We start from the raw sequence: 22,096 nt of genomic DNA, 5'->3' as shown, positions 1-22,096 counted from the left end.
GTGAGCACGGAGCTTCACAGCAGAGCAAAGAGTTGAGGTGGATTTTCCAAAGTCATTGAATTTTTTTGCTTTATTTTTATTTTTTTTTAATTTGTGCCTTGGTCTCCATTAATTTTTGGGGCTCAGGATGATATTGCTCAAGTTTAGAGCCTTAGTTACATCACTGTAAGAAACAAGACACCAAGAGTTTTGGCTGGTCTGTGCTGCCTTGGTGTGTTGTTGGCTTTGCAGAAGGTTCAGGGTGTGAGGGGCTTTCTTCATTTCACTCTGCACTTTTTGTGCTGGTCAGAGCCCTTGTGGGGACACCAGCAGGGCTTCTGGGGGTCCAGGGTGTTCAGAGAAGGTATAAAACTCTGCCAGGAAGTCTGACTGAACAATGGTTGTGCATGTCAGTAGAGTGCTGCCTCCAGCTCCAGGGGCCCAGCTCAGGAAGGACATGGGGATGTTGGAGCAAGTCCAGAGGAGACACCAAGGTGATGAGAGGGATGGAGCAGCTCTGCTGGGAGGAACGGGAAGAGAGTTGGGATTGTTCAGCCTGGAGAAGAGAAGCTTTGGGGTGATCTAATTGTGACCTTTGGGTACCTAAAGGAGATACAGAAAAGATGGAGAGAGACTGGACATGGGGGAATGGATTCAAACTGAAAGAAAGGAGAATTAGATTAGGTATTAGGAAGGAATTGTTCCCTGTGAGGGTGGGCAGGTCCTGGCACAGGTTGCCCAGAGAAGCTGTGGCTGCCCCATCCCTGGAAGTGTCCAAGACCAGGTTGGATGGGACTTGGAGCAACCTGGGCTGGTGGAAGGTGTCCCTGCCCATGGCAGGGGATTTGAACAAGATGATCTTTAAGGTCCCTCCCAACCCAAACCATTCTCTGATTCTGTGTTTATGTGAATAAGCTCCTCCTGGACCACAGCACAGTTCACCTGACCATCCACAGCCAGCTCTGGACAACTCAGCTGCAACTGAATCAACAAGATCAAGCATTTTGTAGGCAAGTAATGGCAGTTTTCTTCTTTAGATGGTGGCAAGTGTCAACTTGCTGTTGGTGTTGCATCCCCAGTGGTTCTCTCTCCCTCTCTGAGCAGCTGCACTTTGGGGATTTTTTGGAGGGGATCTGCTTAATCCACTCACGTGGCAGGGCTGTCCTGCTCAGCAGTGCTGAGACCTGCTGATACCTTCTCTTGGGCCCCTGCTCTGAGGTTGCAGCTGTTTATTGCTACTGATGCTGTCTGTGTGTGCAGTGGGAAGTGTGGGAAGTCCTGTCCCTGCCTCACTTGCTCTGACACTTCCTTACCAATAGCTTGTGCCCAGGGGAGGAAGCTCTGGGAGAGGAGAAGCTGGTTAGGGTGGGGTCAAGTTATGAACTGCTTGATGAATGGCCTGAATGGCTCAGGAAAGTGAATCTGTCCATCTGCATGACCAATGAACTTAAAACTTTCTCTGCTCATAACAAGCCATGAAAACAGGCAGCTCCAACCCTCGCATTTAAGGTACCCTGTCTGAAAGGCTGAAGCTGCAGGTGTCTGTTGAGGAGTATGAATGGCCACCAAAATGCTGACAAATTTTCTTAGTAGTGCATCCCAGAAGAGCAAATGTTGAACTCCTCTTATTTCTTTTTTCCCCAAGCCATCAGATTGCTGGACAAAGGCCCTTCAAACCCATGACTTTTCCTTCTGAGGACTGACTCAACATACCCACAGAGCCCCCTCTGAGTTTTGCTGTGAGGATTTGGTCCATCTGAGAAAGTGAATTTTCCCCCTTTGCTCTGGGAAATGGGAGCCCTTAAAGATGGCACATCTTGTGATGGCTCTGTGTGTTGTTTTCTCCCTAACTCCCAGGGAGGTGTAAATTATGGATGTTGTGTTCTGACCTTGTGACTGTTCCTATGCGTCTCCCTGCTAATTAATGCACTGTAATTCCGGTGCTAAGAGATACTACCTCTAAAAATACCTAGAGGTGCCTCTCTGGTGAGAAGGCTACGGAATGTGTTGAGGCCTGATCCATTCTTTAGCTGTGCTGTAGAAAGCTCCTGGTACTGGGGCTTATCAAACCCCCTTGGGGAAGGGATGCAGGAGATTTTGCCCTCTAATTGGGGGTGAGATTTCCATTGGTGTCAGCAGAACCCCAGGATACTGTGGCTGTAAGGAAAGCCTTGTGTGTTTGGAGTGATGCTTGAGTCTGCCAACCAGACTGGAAAACAGACCCAAGCTGCTTGGGGCCAGTGTAAATCCTGGCCCTCATGCCCACACTGAGCAATTGAGGGGAAACTCTGGTGATAAATCATAAAATCATTAGGTTTCGAAAAGATCTCCAAGATCTTGAAGTCCAGCCTTTAAATGAATACCACCATGGTGGGAATGAGCAGAAAGAATCTTTCCTTCAGACTTTGTCAGTGGTTCAGTTTGGCTCCTTTAGCATCAGTGTGGGGAGAGTCCAGCTCCATGGACACGCAGGGAGGAGTGGATATCTTGGTTCCTCTGGGTCTGCTCCTCCCCAGCACAGGCTGGTGCTGCACGGCCGTGGCAAGGGGCCAAGGGAACTGACCCCTTCAAACAAGGAGAGAAGGTCCCAGGATTGCTTGAGCCCAACTTAGCCACGTCTGTCATCATTTAGGGCAGCACAGAAAGTCACTGCTTGGACCTGGACAGCTGCTTTCGTGTGTCTTTCCTTCCCCAGCCCCTCCATCGCTGCCCAGGTGCCCTGCTGTGGTATCTCACAGCCTGGTGAGTGCCAAGAGGACACCACAGTTATTTCTGACCGGATCATTTGTGTGTGGTCTTTATTTTTGTATTTTCCTGAATGCGACTGTTGAGTTTCCTGGAACTTGCTTGCCCCAAACCCGAGTCCTTTGCATGTTACGTTGCGCGGCGTGGCGGGTGCCGCGTGTGGCTCTCGGATGTGGCAGGAGGGTGAAATCATCGTCCAGAATAGGAAATGGTGGCACAACTTCCTCCCCCCCAACACGGCTCCAGAGCACTTCTCCTTTTGGCACCAGCAGGCGGGAAGGTGAAGTGAGAAGATCTCTGTTGAAAATGCAGAAGTGCAGGTTGCTCTTGGGAACCATCTCCATGGGCAAAGCCCTTGGCTCCAGCCGGTGGGGAGGGGGATGTGTTGGTGTGGATGGATTGAGCCGTGTGGGTTGTGGCTTCCTCTTCAGACGGGAAGTGTACTCGGTGCGTAACGAGAGAGGCAGAGGATGGGTGGGCTGCAGGCTCTGCAGTCCTCACTCTGGACAGTTGCCTTCTCCTGTTCTTCTGCCCTGGGCAACCAGCAGTCCGTGTCCTCGCTTGCCCGTGTGTTATCTCAGATGTCAGCCCTGCTCGTGGAATGCTAATCCCACAGATCCCACCCTCTGTGATGATCTATCTGCCTTGTCCTGGAGTCAGGGAGAGCCCTCATCCAAGCCCGAGTTCTGCTGGTGTGGATGCTGTTGGCTGTTCATGGTGGGTGCTGCTGGGAAGAGGTTTGGGCTGGAATTTTCTTCGACCTCATTTGATTACCGAGTCCTGCGTGCTCAACAGTAGGGGGAAAAAACACCCCAGGGAAAGTTGCTTGTGCAAAAACACCTACAGCCACTGCATTTCCAGAGACACAAATGACTTTCCAAGGTCACATGAACAGATCCTGCAGCAGACCCTGAGCCTGGGAACGGCTCAGCCATGGCACAAGGCAGCTGAGGGGTGTGGGAGGCCGTGGGGGGAGATAGGAGTGGACTCATGGGGAAAAGCAGAGGCAGTTAAGGGCATGCCATGGATGAAGATGATTGAGGGTCATCTCTGTGGGCTCCTGGGTCTCACAGCCACCCACAGCAATCTTTCCTCTTCCAGACTCTGCTGGGCACAAGTTTCTGCTGCAGCTGCTGGAGCTTTGGGGTGGAAGGAAGAAGGGGATTCTGGTGGAAGGAAGGAGCATCCCCACCAAGGAGAGCAGCCTGTGCACCTTTCAGCCCACCTCTGCTTCTGCTGTAACAGGGTGTTCTCTGGCTGTCCAGAGAGAGGCTGAGGTTGGGAGGGGCTGGAAGGAAAGCTGTTGTTGGGAGTGTTGTGTAGAGAGAGGAGGTGCCATCATGAGGGAAGTGTCTGTGAGCATTGGCACTGAGCAGAGCAGAGTGGCTGTGAATGGCACAACAGCTGGTGCAGGACCTCTGTGCTCTTCCCAGACCTACCAGGGGTTTGCCCTGACACCTTGGGTGAGTTACCTTTTCTCCTCTTGGCTTTTCTCAGCCCCTTCTCCTGCCAAGGGCACGTTGGAGCAGCGAGTCCACAGGTTTGGGGCCACAGCACAGGCTGCCACCCCCAGTTCTGCCAGAGGGATGTGAAGGGGGATCAATCCATACCTGACAGTGCTGGGCTGCCAGATGTCCTAGTGCAGAGGTGTTGTTCTTGTGAATTTTGCTTCTCCTCCTTGAGCTCTTCTGCAAGAGGACTAGAGATAAGATTATGGAATATAGGTAGGAGGTTATGGAATATTTACATGTATACACCCCCAGAGGTAATAAGTTTTTGGCCTGGTTAGAAGGGTCTGTCCAGTCCTGTGTGTGTCACTGACGTCTTCCAACATGCAGAAGGCTGTGATCTAGATCTGCTGGAGGACTGAGCTTCTACAAGTAGGGCTGTTCTGCTCCATTCCAAGCTGAAATGGCCAAGCGCAGGGTCTGGGCTAAGACATGTTTGATTTGGGTGGATTATAGAGTATTTTCAGGTTTGCCTTTCTTGCTGATAGGAGAAGTTGTGGTTCAGCCTCTGTCGCTTGGTTGGGTTGTGAGTCTGAAGCCAAGAAAAAAGGCTGCAGCTTTGTGTCTGAGAGGTCACCCTGCAGCATGGGGAGCACCTGCCTGGTGATCCTTCACCCTGGGCTGGGGGTTTTGTCTTGGAGAGTCAAAGCAATCCCAGAAGAGCCATCTCCATCCCCTGTGAGGGTGAAACCCAAGGGAGTGCTGCTGAAGGGGTGGCTGCAGGGCCACCTCTCCCAGCTCTTGGTGTCAGCACAGCAGTGTTCCTGCTGGGCTCTGGAGCTGCTGTGGTGCACGTCTGATCACAAACAGGCACAGCAGCTCTGCCACCATGCACACACAGTTCTCTGCACTGTTTGGACTCTGTTTCTTGGGATCCAGGTTGCTGCTGAAACTGCTGAAGTTCTAAGAGGGTGTCTTGGATGGGATGGGATGGGATGGGATGGGATGGGATGGGATGGGATGGGATGGGATGGGATGGAGGATCGTGGTCTGTAGCACTAGAGGACAAATGTTGGATCCCTTTGACAGTAGATTTAAGCCCAAATTTCTTGTGTTCTTGCAGGTAGCCCAGTCTGCATAGCCATCCTGCCCTTGCCAGGGATGCTGGAGTGGTTTAGGAGTGAAGAACATCAAATCTCTCTGGTGACCAGTGATAGGACCCCAGGGAATGGCTGGAGATGTGTCAGTGGATGTCTAGGCTGGATCTCAGGAAAAGGTTCTTCCCCCAGAGGGTGGCTGGGCATTGAACAGGCTCCCTGGGGCAGTGGGCACAGCCCCAAGGCTGCCAGAGCTCAAGGAGTGTTTGGACAATGCTCTCAGACACATGGTGGGATATTGGGATGTCTCTGCAGGGCCAGGAGTTGGACTGGATGATCCTTGTGGGTCCTGTCCAACTCAGGGTATTCTGTGATTCTGTGAAGTAGAGGCTTTGTTTGCCACCAGAATTTTCAGTGGGGTAAAGTTTTGTGTGTACAGGAGTGAACCTTCTTCCCAAGACTAAAGGCAGGCACAGACTCTGTGCCTGCCTCCTCCAGCCTCTGAGCAGGGTGGCACCCGGGGGCTGGTCCTGTGTGGGTTCCTCCGAGGTGAACTCCCTCCCTTCCAGGTGATGGGTTGTTGTGGGAGTGAGAAGCTCTTCCAGCCTGGGGCCTACCTAAAAGCTCGATGCTTCAAAAGATTTTCGCTTTCCCCCCTTCCCCAGCTCTAAATTTTAACGGCCGCGCTTGGGACAAGCGCTTTGAAGCCTTAATTGCGATTATGAATCTTCCTCTGTTCCCAGGTTTCCCCTAATTGGCTTCCTGTGAGAATTTACAAAGCTGGTAAAAACAAAACTGATTTTTTTTTTTCTTGAGGGGGAGTTGGTGGCGTGAGATTCCTGAGCCCAAATAAAACCCTGCTCAGCCGGGCCCTCTCGTGTGCTGCTGTGCGGGGCTGGACCCACCCCGTGGCCAGATGCTCACAAGGGTGGCATTATCTGAAATGTAAGCTGATTTACATGCTTGCATTTGGAAAGTGCTATTCTATTTTGATTTTTTTTTTTTCCTCCCCCCTTCTTTTCACCCCCACCCTCCCCTCTCTCTTTTTCTTTTCAGCCCTCTCTAATCTTCTGTGCTCTCTGCCAGGTTCCCAGCTCCTTTGGCTGGAATAGGCCCCAGCTAAATCCTTTATCTGTCTATTTGGCAACCCTGGGCGAAGTAGTTAGCAAACGAATGACACTTTTTCCTGGCTCATTAATTAGATTTACTGAGCTGAGTGGTTGCTGCTGCTGCTGCTGCTGCAAGAGTCTGCACAAGGCAGTTCTGTATTTTGTTTCTTAGAAATTTGGGGTTAAAAAGAAACAGAGTTCCAAGGCAGTTCTGGTACTAGCAGCTAAATCCATGGTTCCTCTGCGTGCACTGCTGTTGAGAGCATGTGTTTTTCTCGTGTGTAGCTTTATTTCTGCAATTTGCTGCTGCAGGAGCAGTTCTGGTTGTGTGTCACATTTTTACTGCTCGAGAAGTTTGAGGATGGGTACCTGTGCTGGGTGCTCGTGGCAGGATATGATGGTTAAGGCAAGTGGTTCTTGTGGCTTAGAAATAACCCCTGTGAAATATTAGAATGTTTTTATGTGTTATAAAAATGCTGTTTGACATGTCCTGCTCTGCCAGCTTTGCCTGCCAGGGTTATAAATGTCATCCACTGCAACCTGGGAATCCAGTGCCAGGGTGCTGGGGCAGCCTGTGGAGGCTGAGGGATGCTCGTGGTGCTGATGTGCTGCTGTTGCCGTCATCCTGTTTACAAATTTGGGTCACTCAGCCAAATTGGGGTCACTCAGCCTGTGCTGGGGACAAGGGGAGGGAGGTCCTGGGCAGTATTTAAGCTCCTCATGTGTAGGACACCTCGTTTGTTGGTATAAACCTCCAAAACTAAAATTGCTGACTTGCCCATGACTGGATGGAGTGATGCAAAAGACTGATAGACGTGTCTTTGCTGTTTTGTCCTCCCTCCAGTCCTGCAGATCCACGGGGAGGGACACTGCTCTGGTCTCCCGTTCCTCGAGATTGCTGAGGCTTTCCGTGTAAAAAAAGGACACCAAGGAGGAGACTCAGAGTCCCTTTGCCTGTTCTCAGCTGAGCGTTTGACCCAGGTAGATTTGCATGCTGTGAGCTGGCATCTCGGGAGGGTGATCCCGCTCCTCCCCTGGGCACAGCGCGCAGCGATCGAGGCTCTGACCGTGCCCAGAGCAGGGTCTGCCCCATCATCTGGTGTTAGTGGACGTGAGGGGCTCTGATCCTCCTTTCCTGGCCGTTGCTGGGTGGGAGCAGTCGGGAGAAGCACTGCCAAGCCCGGGCTCACGCAGAGGTAAGTGCTTTTACCACGGGTTTCCTAAAGTGACGAGCCCTGTTAAATTTTAGTGTGTCACGACCAATTGGGAGACAACTGAAAGCTCAGAAGGGAAGAGGATGTTCAGCAATTTTTTAAAAGCCAGGGTTGGTGCCAGCTTCAACAGGCAGACCCAAAAAAAGGCTGCCTCGAGGAAGGGCTGGCTTTGTGGCTGCACCCCTGGGCTCCTGGAACTGCTTGCTGCTGCTGCAGGCAAAGCCAAGCAGGGATGCTCCATGCGCTGTCCGATCCCTTACCCTGCCTGCTAAATCCCTCCAAACCGGGATGGGTGGTGCCTTGGCTGATCCAAAGTGCAAAGCCCACCCGTGAACTGGGGCTGGCACCGCTTGTGCTTGTGAAAACCATCCCAGTGCGTAGAGACGAAGAACTGCCGCAGTTCCTGGAAGGAGTTTTGTAGGCAAAGAGCTGGGGGAGGAGAGCAGAAATAGCTGCGAAGTGTCACAAAGCTGTGACCAAACGCAATTCGCACTTAACCCACTTGAGAGTTGCCCTCCCAGCGAAGCAGCAAGTGTTTATCTACCAAGGACCCGCCGCTGGGAGAGGCGAATTGCCGGCTAATTGGCTCTGCGAAAGGCGGAGGGGCCAGGCTGGCTAATTAGGTTGGTCTTTACACCTCCCCTGTTAATTGGAGAGTGGAGGATATTCCCGGAGGGAAGTGGACTTCCCCGGGAGGTGACCCCGTCAGTTCGTTGGGTCCTTTGATCCCTCCCGGGGGCGAGCCGGGATTGTGCAGCTGTGAGACACAAGCCTGAACTCTGTCAAAGTAACCTCGCAGTTATTTGGAGTTAATATTTTGAAGTTAAAAGCAGGGAAACAATTGGAAGTCTCCCTGGAGGTAAGTGAGAAGGGGAATAGGTTGCTGCCGGCCTGGGAGTGTTGGGGTGGGAAGTCCAGATCTGGGTCGAGCATCTCCCTGTGCTGGCAGAGTGCCCTCACTTGGCTGAACCTGGGCTGTGTCTTTTGAAAGAAAATTAACTTTTTTAAAAAAGACCATTTAGGCACTTCTCAGAAACAGTCCCCAAGGAACCAGCTGAATTCAGGTGTGACCTGAGTTGTGAGTATTGCAGATGAAACGGAAAGGGTGGAAAAGCCTAGAAAAGCACAGAAAAAATGTGGTGGCTGGATTTTATAGCAGCTCGGGGGGGGAGAGGGGGGGGAATGCTCTGGGTTTAGGGTGCTGTCAGGATCACAGACTCACAGCATAGGTCAGGCTGGGAGGGACCACAGTGGGTCATCTGGTCCCACTCCCTGCTCCAACAGGGCCATCCCAGAGCACATGGCACAGGATTGTGTCCTGAGGGTTCTGGAATATCTCTGGTCTCTGTTCCAGTGCTCAGTCACTGCACAGGGAAGAAGTTCCTCCTCCTTTCCAGATGGAGCTTCCTGGGCATCAGTTTGTGCCTGTTGCTCTTGTGCCATTGCTGGGTCCCCCTGAGCAGAGCCTGGTCCATCCTCTGCCCCCTCCCTGCAAATGCTGATGGATGTAGGACACTTGTCCTGCCACAGGCTTCCTGGGTGACCTGGACAAAGCCCCTTTGCCTTTCCCAGGAGCCTCAGTTCCCTGTCACTGCACGGATAGCAGTGCTGTTTTCTTCCCTGGAGGAGTGATTTGAGGATAAAGGCATTAAATAATGCCCAAGTCTGGTGCCGAGGGACTGGGAGGTGAATAATTCCCAAAGGTCATGGCTCCTGGGGGGAGCTGGTGCTAATCTGGGCTTTGGGAATCAAATGTTTCAGCCTTAAGGCTGTGACATGTTGTTTCTCCAACACAGCCTGGAAACTGTAAATTGTTTAAACTCTCAAAGCTCTACAAGCACTGGGGCTGTGTTCTGTTTGTGCAGCTCTCCAATAAAGCAGGATGTGTCCAATTCCCCATTGGAGGGGCTCTGTCCATAGCTGTGCCCCTCACAGGGCACTGATGCATCCCCCTGATCAGAGGCTGCTCCAGGAGGTGACTGTGGTGAGCGGGACTATGAGGACTTCCAGGCACAGTGTTGGGAACAGAGGAAAAACTGATGGGGACAGAGAAGTTTAAGGTTGGCATCCGTACTGTGGCGGTGCAGGATGGAAATGAGGGACCTGCAGGCTTGAAACCAAGGCCAGGGCCTTCCAAGCCAGGCAGGGACTGTGTGGAGAGGAGTATGATTGAGGCATTGTGGGGTTTTGGGGCTGGTCTTTACACCACCCTGGCAGGTGGGAGCACAGCAGGATTTGGGTGCTCAGCTCCAGCACCACCCCTGTGGTTGGCACCTTTTGCAGTGAGGATGTACTTGGATGAATTTTTTCTGGTCAGCTCCCTGCCCCCAAAGAGACACTGGGGACAGGTCCCATCAACACTTGAACTGGTCTTCCAGCAGGGAGAGCCCTGCTTCATCCCAGGAAATGTGTCCTTGCTGGCAGCTCCAGATTTGGGAGAATCAGACATGAACAGGGTTTGTCTTCATACCAGGGCCTCCCAGTTCCATTATTATCTGCTCCAGTTCAGCTTAAAAACAAGACTGGGGGGGTTAATCTGATCACGATTTGCTTTGGGTTTGGGGCCTCTGGGTTTTTTTTTTGTTTTGTTTTTTTATTAGATAAGAAAATTTAATGTGGTGAAGCATTGGACTGGTTCCTACTTCAAAGAGATCCCCAGGCCATTCAGAGCAGGTATCACCACTGCAGCACAATTATAGAACAAAGAAAAAAAACAGAGACAAAACTAAAAACAGGAACCAGCAGATAAACAATACTCGGGTGCTGCTGGCGCTGAGCTGGGCTCTTTCCTGCCCTCAACCATCTGGAGAGTCAGCACTGAGGCTTGAGGGAGCTCAACTCTCCTGGTCAGCTCTTTCCAGCAGGGAAACCAGCTGGGAAATGATTGAAAAAAATTCCATTAGTAAAAAAATCTGTCAGGGTGTGAGCTGAGCACCTGGGTGTCCTCAGCCAGGATGCCCTGAGTTCATCACTCTGATCTAGGCAAGAATTTTTGCCTGTCCATGCCATGGGGTTAATGCCTTGCTCCTGATCCCAGGAAGACACAAATGTTTCCATGGGGAGTGAAGAATTGAGTGGCAGTGACTGGTGAGCCTTTGGGAAGCAGGAACACAGTCAGTGCTCAGTGCTTTGGCTGCCTCAGGGATGCTGGAAGAGGGCAAACCAGGAGAGGTACCCATCCTTAGCAGATGGGTACCACTGGGTACCACTTTTCCCAGCTGGTGTCATGGAAAACTGGTGCGATGCTGGTTCCAGGCAGAGCCAACTTGGTGGGGCTCGGTCTTTGCAATATGAACCTAAACACTGGTGTGCAGAGGAGAATGTCTCATTTAATCAGAAATGAGAAGTTTCTTCTTTTTTTTTTTTTTTTTTTTTTTTGGCTTGATTTTTACTTTTTGAATCATGGTCAGATGAGTGCAAGCACTGTTTCGAAATGATGAGTTACAAGGTTTCATTCTGAGTCCTCGAGGACCTCCTCTCTTTGCCTCTCACCTTGTGCATCCTCCAAAGCAGATGTATTTTATTTTAAATCCTGTCCACTGAGGAAGCCACTCACCTCAAGACAGTTTCTTTGATTATTTTGTTCTTTTTGCTGAGTTTCTTGCAGCCCTGTGATTTAGTTTGCTGCTTTGGTTGCACACCCTTGGGAAAACTTGACCTTAAAGTCAGGGTCAGGCATCTCCATTGCCGTCAGGGCTGGTCCTAAGACCACCTCATGTGCTGACCTGCAGGTGGGACGTGGCAAAGCTTCATCCTTGGCAGCTGGTATTTGATGCTGGGAGCACAGATGGACCTGCTTCTCACCAGTGAGTGGTGTGGGCCCTGTTCCTGATGCTGCAAAACACCTCTGAGACTTTATCAGCTCAAGAATAGCGGATCCCAGAGCAAAGGACAGCTAAGGTGGGCAGCACTAGGGCTCTGAGTCTGATATTTTTATTTTTAATTTCTTTCTGCATGGCGTTATCTCAAAAAAAAAAAAAAGGCAGTTACACTTTGGAGTTATCACTGCTTGTTTGCACCTCTTGGGTTTATGTTTTTTTTTTTGGACTTCAGTGTCTTCACCTCCCAAGTGCCAGCCTTAAACTGTGGCTGCTAACGCGGGTAATCTTGGGGCTGGAATTTGGGAAATCCCGTTAAATAATTGCCCTTTGCAGCAACACAAATGGCCTTGGATTGTGGTGTTTGTGTGGAGCTGACTCGTCTTAGGCATTTCTCAGCTTCCTGGCGGCTTTCTCCTCTGATCGGCTGAGCTGGGGGCAGTCGGTGCCAGCTGAGCAGAGCAAAGCTGTGCCGGGAGGGGCTGGGGTGATAAACCGCTTGAGATCGCCGTGAGCAGCAGGGGCACCGCGGGATCTACAGCAGTTGCGCTACTTCGAAATGTTCGAAATGTTTCTCCCCAGCCGCCCCGGAAGCCTCTCCCCTCTTGTGGCTCTGCACAGAGATGCAGCTCGGGGCGGCCGTGCAGACCCTCACCCGCCTCCCCTGCCCCTGCTTTCGATGCACAGGGCGTTGTATTTTGGTTTTTTTTTTTGGTGGTGTCGCTCGGGGCTGTGTGATGCTGAGCGCTGCTGGCTCTGACATCCCCCGTGCGAGCGCGGAGCTCCGTGGTTGTCCTGTCCCTTTCTCGCCCTCCCCCAGGTCTTGCTGCCTCACGACTCGCTGTGTTCGCCCTTCCCGGAGAGCAGAGCGCCGGTGTGACCCGCGGTGCCAGGCTGGGAAAGGCACGCTGAGCTATAAAAAGTCAATCCTGCCTGGTATTAGGGAAATTCCGTCTGGATTTGGAATTTCTATCCCCCCCACTTGGTTCCCCTTCCTGGCAGTGTGGCCCTGGGATACACAGTGCTCTGTATCTCCAGGTTTTAGCTGCTGTGTGACAGCTTAGGTGTGGGTTTGCTGTTGAAGGCAAAGTATTAGACACAAAACTGATGAGCAGAGGCTGCTTGTTTCAGGAAGGTGGCAGAGCAGTTCCCTTATTTCTGCCTCTCCTGGATGTTATTTTTTCCTTGCTTGGATGATGGTCCATCCTTCAGTTGCAGTGTGTTTTTAAGGTCTTTCCTAAGGCATTTCTTTCTGCTTCACCCTGGTCCATTGTGTCCATGGTTGGCAGCCTGACAGAGCAGCAGCAGCAGAACAGACACACAGAAAATCAGTTGTTAGGTCAGACTTAATTTTTACACTGTCTTACAGGAATGCTCCCTGTGCCCTGGCCGTGGACTAAGGATGGCCACCATTGTGCCTTCCCATTTTCTTACAGGAATGTGTATTGGGAATTAATTTGGACATCTTTCTGCAAAGAAGCATCTCATGACCTGAGTCCGTGGCTGGGTTAATCCACTCCAGCTCTGCATGGAGTTGGGTGACTGCCTTGGAGCAATTTACATGGCATTTAGTGGAGAGGGACAGGAATGTCCTGTCAGGACACAGAGGACAATCTTGGTGCTAACGGAGCAGCCCCAGGTAAGCATCTCACGAGGAGGTGTCTGGATTTAGCTGCTGGCAGTTTGCTGAGATGAATCACATCTCACATTTCAATTTCTTGGGCTGGGCTGAGCCCCCCTTCGTGCACTGCTGCCAAGAACACCCCCAGCCCCACGATGCCCACTGTGTGTGCCTGACCAACCCTGAGGGGGAACAGGCAACCAAACCTGGCTGTAAAACCTGGGTGCTGCTTTACCCAGTTTGTGTTACCTTCTGTAGGTGCCGTTTGATACTAAAAGGACTCCGAAACTGCTTTTACACGTTAGGTGCTTTCCCTGCTCTGTGCTGGGAGTCTCTCATTCAGCCCAGTTCTCAGACACAGTGAGAACAAGGAGTGATACTCTGTGAGTAAACTTTCCAGTGGTGTGTCTTAGTGAGCTTTCCAGTTCTCACCTTTTCTGGTGTAAATGGCGCTTTGCAGTTCAGGAAAGCAACGACATTGCCCAGCTGCTTGTGGAGGGCTTGGTCCTGTAGTGCTCTTTATCTCCAGGGAACTTCCAGGCTTGTATCTCTCTTCTTCCCACAACAGCATTTACCACTAATAGATCAGAACTTGATTTCCTACTGTGAGCATGTAGGGATGTCCTGTGCCATTCCTACCCCTGTTGTCCTGTTTTCTCCTTTTACCATGAATTTTATCCTCTGCTTGAAGATAAAATCACTGTCTAAACCTCTCTTTCCCATTTCACTTCCAAAAACTGCAGTTTGCTCAGAATCCTGCATTAATGTGCCAGTCCCGCAGCAATTTTATGGTTGATGGTTCATATAATGGCTTGTTGCTTTATTATATCAAGATTTTCTATGTGTGCTGTTCCAGGCGTCCCAGAGTGGGGGACTAATTGCTGTGAAAATATTCCTTCCAGAGTCATGCAAGAAAGAGGTTGTATCTGTTGCTTATGGGATCTCCAAGTCCTGTCCTTCCCAGCAGAGATAAAACCCTGTAGCTGGACAGCTGGAATGTGGAGCTTGCCAGTTTTCAGGGCAGCTCATTCCTGGCTGCAGTTTTTCATATCAATGTGGTTGCTAAACCCTCCAGACACTCAGTGTGTCCAGGAGGCCAAATGCTTTCCTGTGCTGCCTGTTCAAACCAATGCCCAGTTGACCTTTCGGTGGTTTTGGTCTTCTGAAAAGCCACCTTGGTCTCAGTGTCTGTTTCACCAGTGCCTTTTCGTGTGGATGAATTCTCCTGGATCCTCACCACCCAGCCCCCAAATCTGCACTGCTCCTTGGAGCTGTTCCTGCTCTGGTTCTTCCAGTGGTACCCTGATGGCAGCAAATACTCCCAGCATTGGCCCCAGTTGCATTTGTTTACCCCTTTCCAACCCTCTGTGGGCAAGGGGGTGATCCCACAGAGTGCCCAGGCACTGCTATGATTGACTTCTCAAGAAAACAGACGTCATGATAACTTTTTCAGTCCTCTCAAGCCTCTACCAGCACCCAGGAGCAACAGTGGTGATGCTCTCACCAAGCCAACGGCTTGGGTGGGTGAGTAGGTGTGTGGGTGGATTTGCAGAGATCTGAGTGGTGACACATAAGTGGATTTCTGTCATGTTCCCCCTCTGTGGCCTCATGAGTGTTGGTTTTGGTTAATTTGTCCATGGCCAGGATTCAGTAAGGGCTTGGTCTGGGTTTTGGAAAAAATTCTCCACGTTCCTTCTCTGCTGCCTGTTCCCCTGTTGGCTGGGGGAAGGAGACTCCCCACAGATGAGGTTTTGCAGTGCAAGGAGTGCAGGTCACTGCTGGTCCCTGCCATGGCTCAGTGTGCTCTTCTCCTCAGGGTGAGAGCAGCTCCTGTCCTCGCTCAGCGGGACAGGAACCCGAGGCCCTGTAAGGAAGCCGGGGTGTTTGGATGGCACACGCTCCTTTGCGAGCACCCTCAAAGGATGTTTGTCAAACCAGTTGCCTCCTGGATCTTTTGACTCGCTGCCTTTGTGTGGTTTGAAGGAACATCTTATCAGCTTCATCTCCCTGCTCTTCTCAGCGCACTTGCTGGGTGGTAAACACACGCAGGCTGAAGTTTGAATCTTGAAAATCTCGGGTTCCTCCCCTCGTTGCCCCGATTTCTACAAAGGCTTCCTCCACCTGCTCCCTCCCTTGGCTCAGAGTTTCTATCTTTGGCTCCCCTGTGGGGTGTAGAGGAGGCAGTAAAATCTTGCAAGTAAAGGGTAGTTGAAAACCAAGATTTCTCCTGTAATCGAAGAAAAACAGCCACTTTCGCTGGAGGAGCAGGTACCACATGTGCCCGTGCTCCACTGTGTGGCGTATCCAGCTCCTCCACTGCAGTGAGGATGCATCTCCTAAAGCTCCCTTCCTGCCTGTTCCCCACTGCCCCTCTGGAGTATGAAATGGAGGAGGCAGAAAGCTGAGGTGTAGCTCAAAGGAGATGCCCTTGCTGGGGAGCTTATGTGAGAATCTGACCCTGAAAAAAGCTCTGCTTAGAATCCCTTTGCTTTGATTCCAAATTAAGGGGTTTTCCTTCTGTTGTAGCATCAGCCCAAGCTCTTCTTTTCTTTAGCCTCTTACCCTTGTCTCCCCAGTGCCCTAAGCCCACGTTCTGAGTCACGTCCTGGCACCAACCTGGGATTTGGTGTCTCAATGAGACAGTTTGTGTCCCTCCACCAGCTGTCAGTGCCAGCAAACCTGGAGCTCTTTCCCTCTGTTCCCATCTAATGGTGGTTTTCCTGGACCCCACTGCTATAGGAGGAGATCAGAGAAGTCCTTTGGATGCTGAAGATAGGACTCATGTGGACCTTAATACAAGAAAAGTGTTTCTCCTTGCTCTAAAGGCTGTCAGGGGCCATGTCCCAGCCGTGTGGGGGCTGCTGATGTCATCTTCTCAACTTGGCTGTGCAGAGGGACCTCCTGGGCAAGAAGAAGTTGATGTGTTCTCTGCTCTGATACTAAGCTGGAGAAAAGCCATGGAAGGGAAAGGTCCCAGGACAGTGAAGGCAAGTGGGGGAACCAGTGTGTCCCAGCTGAGTGGAAAGTCCCTGTGATGGAGCTGTGACACCCTGAGGGATTCCCATGACCTCAGCAGGAAAATACATTCTATTTTGTCGGTAGTTTTTCATGGGTTTTAAAAACTTAGGCATTTCTTCAAACCTTGTGCCTCAAAGCAGGACAAGTGAAAATCTGAAAGCAATGATCAGCAAGTTCCTTCATCCCACCAAGGGGTAAATGTTTATTTGTTTGGTGTTAGTTAACAGGATCATTGTGGTTTACTTGTTCACCTTTGTAACAGGGACAAAGGAAGCCTCTTAACTAAACAATCTTGGATGGAATTTCCCCCAAAATCCTGCATTTATGCAAGAACAATTTTCACAAATACTCTTTAGATACTTTCCAAACTGAGCTTCAGTGTGTTATGCTGTTTCTCACTCACTTTAATCAGTGGGGTTTTTTATCTGCTTAGAAATTTTTCAGGTGTTTTTTGGGCACTCAAAAAACAACTCAAAACACTTCAGAGGAGGGGGTGGGTTCATCTTTGTCCCATGCCCACAGCGTGGTGAATCATTGGCCATTTGGTGAAAACAGGGCAAAACCTTGAGAGGCAAATTGGTTTCTCTCAGAACATGGGGCTGTTAAAAACAGGGAGCTTAAATGTTGTCACTTCTGTGGCTGAGGAGGCTGTAACATCACTGGCATGATGTGATAGGAAGCACAGCAAGCCTTGCTCTCTGCCTGCCTCGCCCTGGGCTGTCTGTGATCCAGGGATGTGCACTGGTGTGTTCAGCTTGCTTGGTCAGCTGTGTTTGGACCAGAGCAGTGTGAAGCAGTGGGGATTCTGTCTAGGTGAGATCTGACCTGGTTCTTGTGAGGAGTCCAGTCCTTTCTGACCATGCTGATCCTGCAGGTGGCAGGAGGGTGGCATGGAGTATAAGGAACATGCGTGGAGAGCTGGAGATTTGCCTTCTGCTCCCAGCTGTGCCACCAGTTGCTGTGGGACAGAAGAAGGATTGCTTAACTCATCCAAACATTGCCTTCTCTGCTTCTTCAGTGGTGACTGCATGGTTTGCACAGTGTTTGGAGGCTGCTTTTAAGGTGCAGTTGCTGGAGAATAGAAACCAACCTCAGACACTGGGGAACATCAAAGGCTTGAAATCCCAAGCTTGATTTTGTAGGGCTGGGGTCTGGTGCATGAACAAGGTGTGTGGTGGGATAAAGCCCTTTTGCTTACTTTCCTCAACTCTTGCCTACACTGTGCAGAGCAGGAGGGGCATTTGACCTGGGCACATTTTTCCATATGCAATATCACAGAATTATTCAGAGTGGAAAAGACCTCCAAGATCATCGAATCCAGCCTTTGACCAATCATCACCTGGTCAATTAGACCAGAGCACTGAGTGCCACATCCACTTGTTTCTTGAACACCTCCAGGGATGGGGACTCCACCACCTCCCTGAGCAGCCCCTTCCAATGCCTGAAGGGGATCCAATGCCCTTTCCTTGAAGAAATTCTTCCTGATGTCCAACCTGATATGCTCGTGGTTAATACCTTGTGCAAGGGCAATGCCTGAGGATGTTTCCCACAACTGCTGTGGTGTCTCCTCTTTTCCTGTCTCCTGGGAGCAGTATCTCACAGGGGCTGGACAGATGTGTGGACACCAGGTTGTGCTGCCAGCAGAGCTGCTGTCAGGAGAGTTGTCACAATCTCATACTGGAAGTGTCTCCCTGGTGTTTTGTCTCAGTTGATCCATCCTTTCTCCCTTCCCTGGGTGGTGGTTGTGCTCTTCTGCTGGGAGTCCAGTTGGGAGAAGAGGATGAAGGGGCAGGTTTTTTTTTTAACCTGCAGAGTTGCTCAACGCCCTCATAAAAAGCAAAACATTGATCCAAAACCTTGACCTCAACACTTGTTTTTCTTCGTGTTCTTGAGATGCTTAACAGGGCTTCTTAGAAAGTCAGATTACATCCTCCAGTACTGTCCCTTGCCTTGTCATCTCATTCAGCGTGGGTGGGAAGGAAGGCAGAGTTGGGGGAATACACAGCAGAAAAGGTTGCAGAGTTCCTGCTCAGCTGTGGTGGACAAATGGAGTCCTCTCCCATGAAAAATGCTTCCATAAGCACTGCCTTGGGAGAGGAGGGTTAGATTCATGTGTGGTCTGTGCCACACCAGGAAAAAAAACAAACAAACAACACAAGTCTGTGTTTTGTGTTTTGAAAGTTGTGGTAATACCTTGGTTATATTTTGTCCTTGAATTCCCTGCCTGTTGTGTGCTGGCACACGAGAGGCTGTGGGAAGGGATGGCTGGGCTGGTGTGGGGTGAGGAGTGTGTTCCCCTCCGGGGACTGAGCTGTGCCCTAAAACGAGCTGACGTGCAGGGAGAGGTGTTTTTTTGTGAGCTGGGTGTTGTAAGGGGTGCCTGTGAGTCACCCTGTGCTCGTAGTCACCGTTTTGCTCTTGCCACAGGCTGTGACCGAGGTGCTGGCGTGCGATCCCCCGCTCGTTCAGCCCGCGGCACCGCCTTCCTCATGCGCGCACGTGGATGGACAAAGCTTATGGTGAAGACCAAAATAACAGGCTGTGGCAGTGGGACACAAGAGGCAGGAGCCCATGAGCCTCTTTGGGGTGAAAAAGAGAACTTCTTTTGGCAGGTCAGTGGCGGTTCTTGTGTGTTTGCTCTCACCTGTTTGGAGCTGTTGGTGGATTCTCTCCAGGACAGGGGGCAAGGCTGGAGCCAACCTCCCCCACTGTCTGGGCTCCTGGGGAGTCCCAATAGCCAGGCACAGCTTTCCTGAGCTCTTTTTGGGGATTTGCTGGGAATTAAATGTGAGTGGAGGTGCACCGAGCATGGAGGACCATGGAGCCTTTGCTGAGATCACAGTGACTTTGGTTCCTTCCAGGGCAGAGATGTGGAGCTGTGATGTGTGCAGCCACCACTGAATACTGAGCACCAAACACTGACCAAATAAGCAGAGAACTGAGAATTTGGGGTAGCTGTGGGAACTATATAGGTGTGTGACATTGGTACAGGAGTGTTCTGTCCAGAGTGAAAGCAAAGACCTCCTTGGCAGGTGGACTTTGTAGTATTGGAAGGTTTTATTTCTTCTTCCTGGATTATGTTTGTGCATTTTTGTTGCCTCTAACCAAGAGGCAAAGAGTCTGTGGGATGAACTCATGTCTGTGCTTTGGGAGAGGAGGGACACCTGCCCCAGGGTCCCTCTGGACTCCAGGGCTGGCACTGCAGGGGAGGAGGGAATCTCCTCCCGGTCATCTCTTTGATTGCTCCTGGCCAGGCAGATCTGAGCAGTAAATCCTCTGGCCAAGTGGCTTTTATGTTCAAGACCTCCCAGGCAGATGCATTTGAGTTGGGTGGGATAAAATCTTCCTCCCCCAGCCCAGGGTTTCAGGTTGCATCCTGGGCTGTGGAGGAGAGGCGGGATGTGACAGGGCTGCAGCCCCACAATCTGCAATCCCTGTTTCACAATGTCCTCGGATGTTGGGGCTGACGTCCCCTTTGGGTTTTCCTGCATTGCCACAAAGGCACGTGGACCTTTTCTTCACATTGGTGCGTGGCAGCAAGGTGACAGTGCTGGTGGCTTCCCTGGCCACTTGGAGTGTGTTTGTGACCATTGTCAGCGGACACTAGAGGCGTCAAGGACAATCCATGCCTAATGCAAGGAGTAGAAGTGTGGATTCTGCTGCCATCTTTTCTGGGTTGGACCAGATGATCTTTTGAGATCACTCCCAGCCTGGACTGTTCCAGGATTCCCATTTGAGCTGTAATCTCTTGCAGTGTTATCTTTGAAGGAGGTTAACCCACGATTACCTCCTCACCACAGACACGTAAGCGAGACTCGTTCTGCCCTGCAGACGGAAGTTGTGAGAAGGCAGAGATGTCTGCAGTAGGTTTGGGGTGACACGAGGCAGTGATGGGGTGGTGATTCACCAGGAGCCCCTTGTCTGCACTGCAGCTGAAGCATGGCAGTGCTCCCTTCCTCGCACTTCAGTAAGGACACTGTATACAGTACTAACCTTCCTGCTTCTTCCTCTCCAGGAGATGAATTAAAATGCAGCACACCACGTGCACAGAGGACAGGATCTACCACGCACTGGAAAGATGTCTACATGGGCTTAGCAGAGATGCTGTCTCCAGCAGATGGGCTGGTAGGTGACCTGTTAACCATGAGCTTGTTCTTCTGTCTCTGTGTGATCTGCTGACCTACCTGGGCTCCTGGGTAAGAGAGCTGCTGGTGCTACTGGAGGTTTGCAGGCATTTTTCCCTTCCAATGCTCCAAGTTATATGCGGGATCCAACCTTCCCGAGCCTCTTGCTGTAGTAGGATGATGTTCCAAGACATTGAACAAGTCGTGTTAGGTCTTACCTGTGTAAAGGCTCAGAGGGAAGTCGTGCATGTTGCCAGCTGTCCATGCGTGAGCAGAGAGAGGAGGAGTCTTTGCTCACCACGAGGAAAGACTCCTTTGTGCAACCAGCCAGCCTTGCTTGGATGCTCATAGACCCCAAACCCACGGGTGTGGTCTCTGTTGCATTGTCAGAAGCAGGCACAGAGATTTTTACTGGCTTGATTTAAACCTGGGTCTGACACCGTGGTGGCCGTAAAGAGGTGAGCCATGTGCACAGGGCTGCCAAGGGATTCAGGATGACAGTGGTGGGGGCAGAGCAGCAACGAGCAGAAGTAATTTTTGGATGTCATTTTGACCTTTCTTCCTCATGCTCGTGTTTGTGAGCTGCAATTAAATCACTCCTAAATCCTCTTACGCATCAAAGAATTGAAACGAATTTGGGGGGCTGTCAAGTTCAGATTCCTTTTTGTCTTTGCAGTTCTTTCAACCCTTTCTGCTTTTCTTTTTACCTGTAAGTCAACAAAGAGGTGAAAACAGTGCTGCCAAATACCAGAATAATCCCTTCTGCTGTGCCCATTTCCTCACACCCAGTTTAGCAGTGCTAGGTGATGCTGTAGCATCACCTGAGGTCTTGGTTCGTGCAGTTATGACCAAGACTCCTGTGCCCTTTTCATCTCCCCGTGCTCTGGGAGCCAGGCCCTGAAGTGTGACCTACATTCCCGGTTCCTGGAAGCGCGACCTCGCGCTTGGCACCGTGACAGCGCGTGTCCCAAGGAGTCCCATCTCGCCCAGCGAGTCATTGTGCTCCTGCAGAACTCACCTCTTCCTGTAATTACAACTAATCAATTCCTGTGTCACTCACAAGCTCCTAATCCCAGCCCCTCAGAGCTGGTGTTCGAGTTAGGGAAGCCTTTAAACAACGACTTTGTAATTTTTCTGGCTCGTTAGCCAAGACCAGACTGTGCAGGGCGGGGGCTGGGGGTGGTGGGCTCTGCTGGAGGCAGCTGTGCTGCCCAGGGATTCCTCAGTCCTAATGATTTCCCCCCATCTCTCCGCCTGCTGGTTCTCAGCGCCCTTCGTGTGGGTTTTGCGGGGTTTGGCAGAATGACCTGGCATTCCTGGGAGAATCTCAGGCGTGTTGCACATCAGAAGGTCCCCTTTCATGGAAGGCATCTGTGCTCTTGCCAGCAATCTCCAGCGTGACCAGCGCTCCCCGTTTCCGCTCCGGCGGTGGGTGGGTGTTAATGGCTCTGCTGTGCCCTGGCCCAGGTTCTGCTGCTGGGGAGCCCCCAGGGCAACCCCTCCAGGGCCTTCCCGTGGGGGCTGTCCTCAGTTTTAATGTGCTGCTCTTTCACATCCTACCCCCTTGCAGTCGGAGTAGGAATTATTTGCAGTAACACGTACGGTTTAGGGAAAACAGAGCACAGTGCACCCACACCCCATAGCAGGGCATCCTATCGCTTTCAGAAACAGAGCAGAAATATTTTCACATCCTTCTGCCTTCCCCATGTTACAAGCAACAGTTTCATTATCCCTGTTCTGTGTCAGATCCAGGCTGTTATTTCTGGCAGGGTTGTTCCTCATGTAGTCAGTGAATCCTTCTATCTTGTTCTTAGCTGGGCCGTAACCTTCTCCTTTCTCATTTTTAACTTCTTGCATCACTTCTATTTCCCAATTTATTTGCTTTCCCCTCCTTTTTACCATTTCCATACACCAAAATAGCAC

General features: G+C 51.0%; 1 protein-coding gene across 1 annotated transcript in view; it reads left to right on the top strand.

Moving 5' to 3' along the window:
* The first annotated feature begins 4,143 nt into the window (after positions 1–4,143).
* The window catches only part of PIK3R5 (phosphoinositide-3-kinase regulatory subunit 5), a 43,133-nt gene continuing 25,180 nt past the window's right edge, over positions 4,144–22,096 (top strand). The window contains exons 1-2 of the mRNA XM_050319510.1: positions 4,144–4,187; positions 20,065–20,174. Of these exons, the coding sequence (XP_050175467.1) occupies positions 20,078–20,174 (97 nt within the window). The 5' untranslated portion in view covers positions 4,144–4,187; positions 20,065–20,077. The remainder of the gene's footprint in view (positions 4,188–20,064; positions 20,175–22,096) is intronic.

Source organism: Myiozetetes cayanensis, unplaced genomic scaffold (genome assembly GCF_022539395.1).
Source record: "Myiozetetes cayanensis isolate MyiCay16 unplaced genomic scaffold, myiCay2020 scf22, whole genome shotgun sequence".
Lineage (NCBI taxonomy): Eukaryota > Metazoa > Chordata > Aves > Passeriformes > Tyrannidae > Myiozetetes > Myiozetetes cayanensis.
This window is presented reverse-complemented; position numbering and strand designations above follow the sequence as displayed.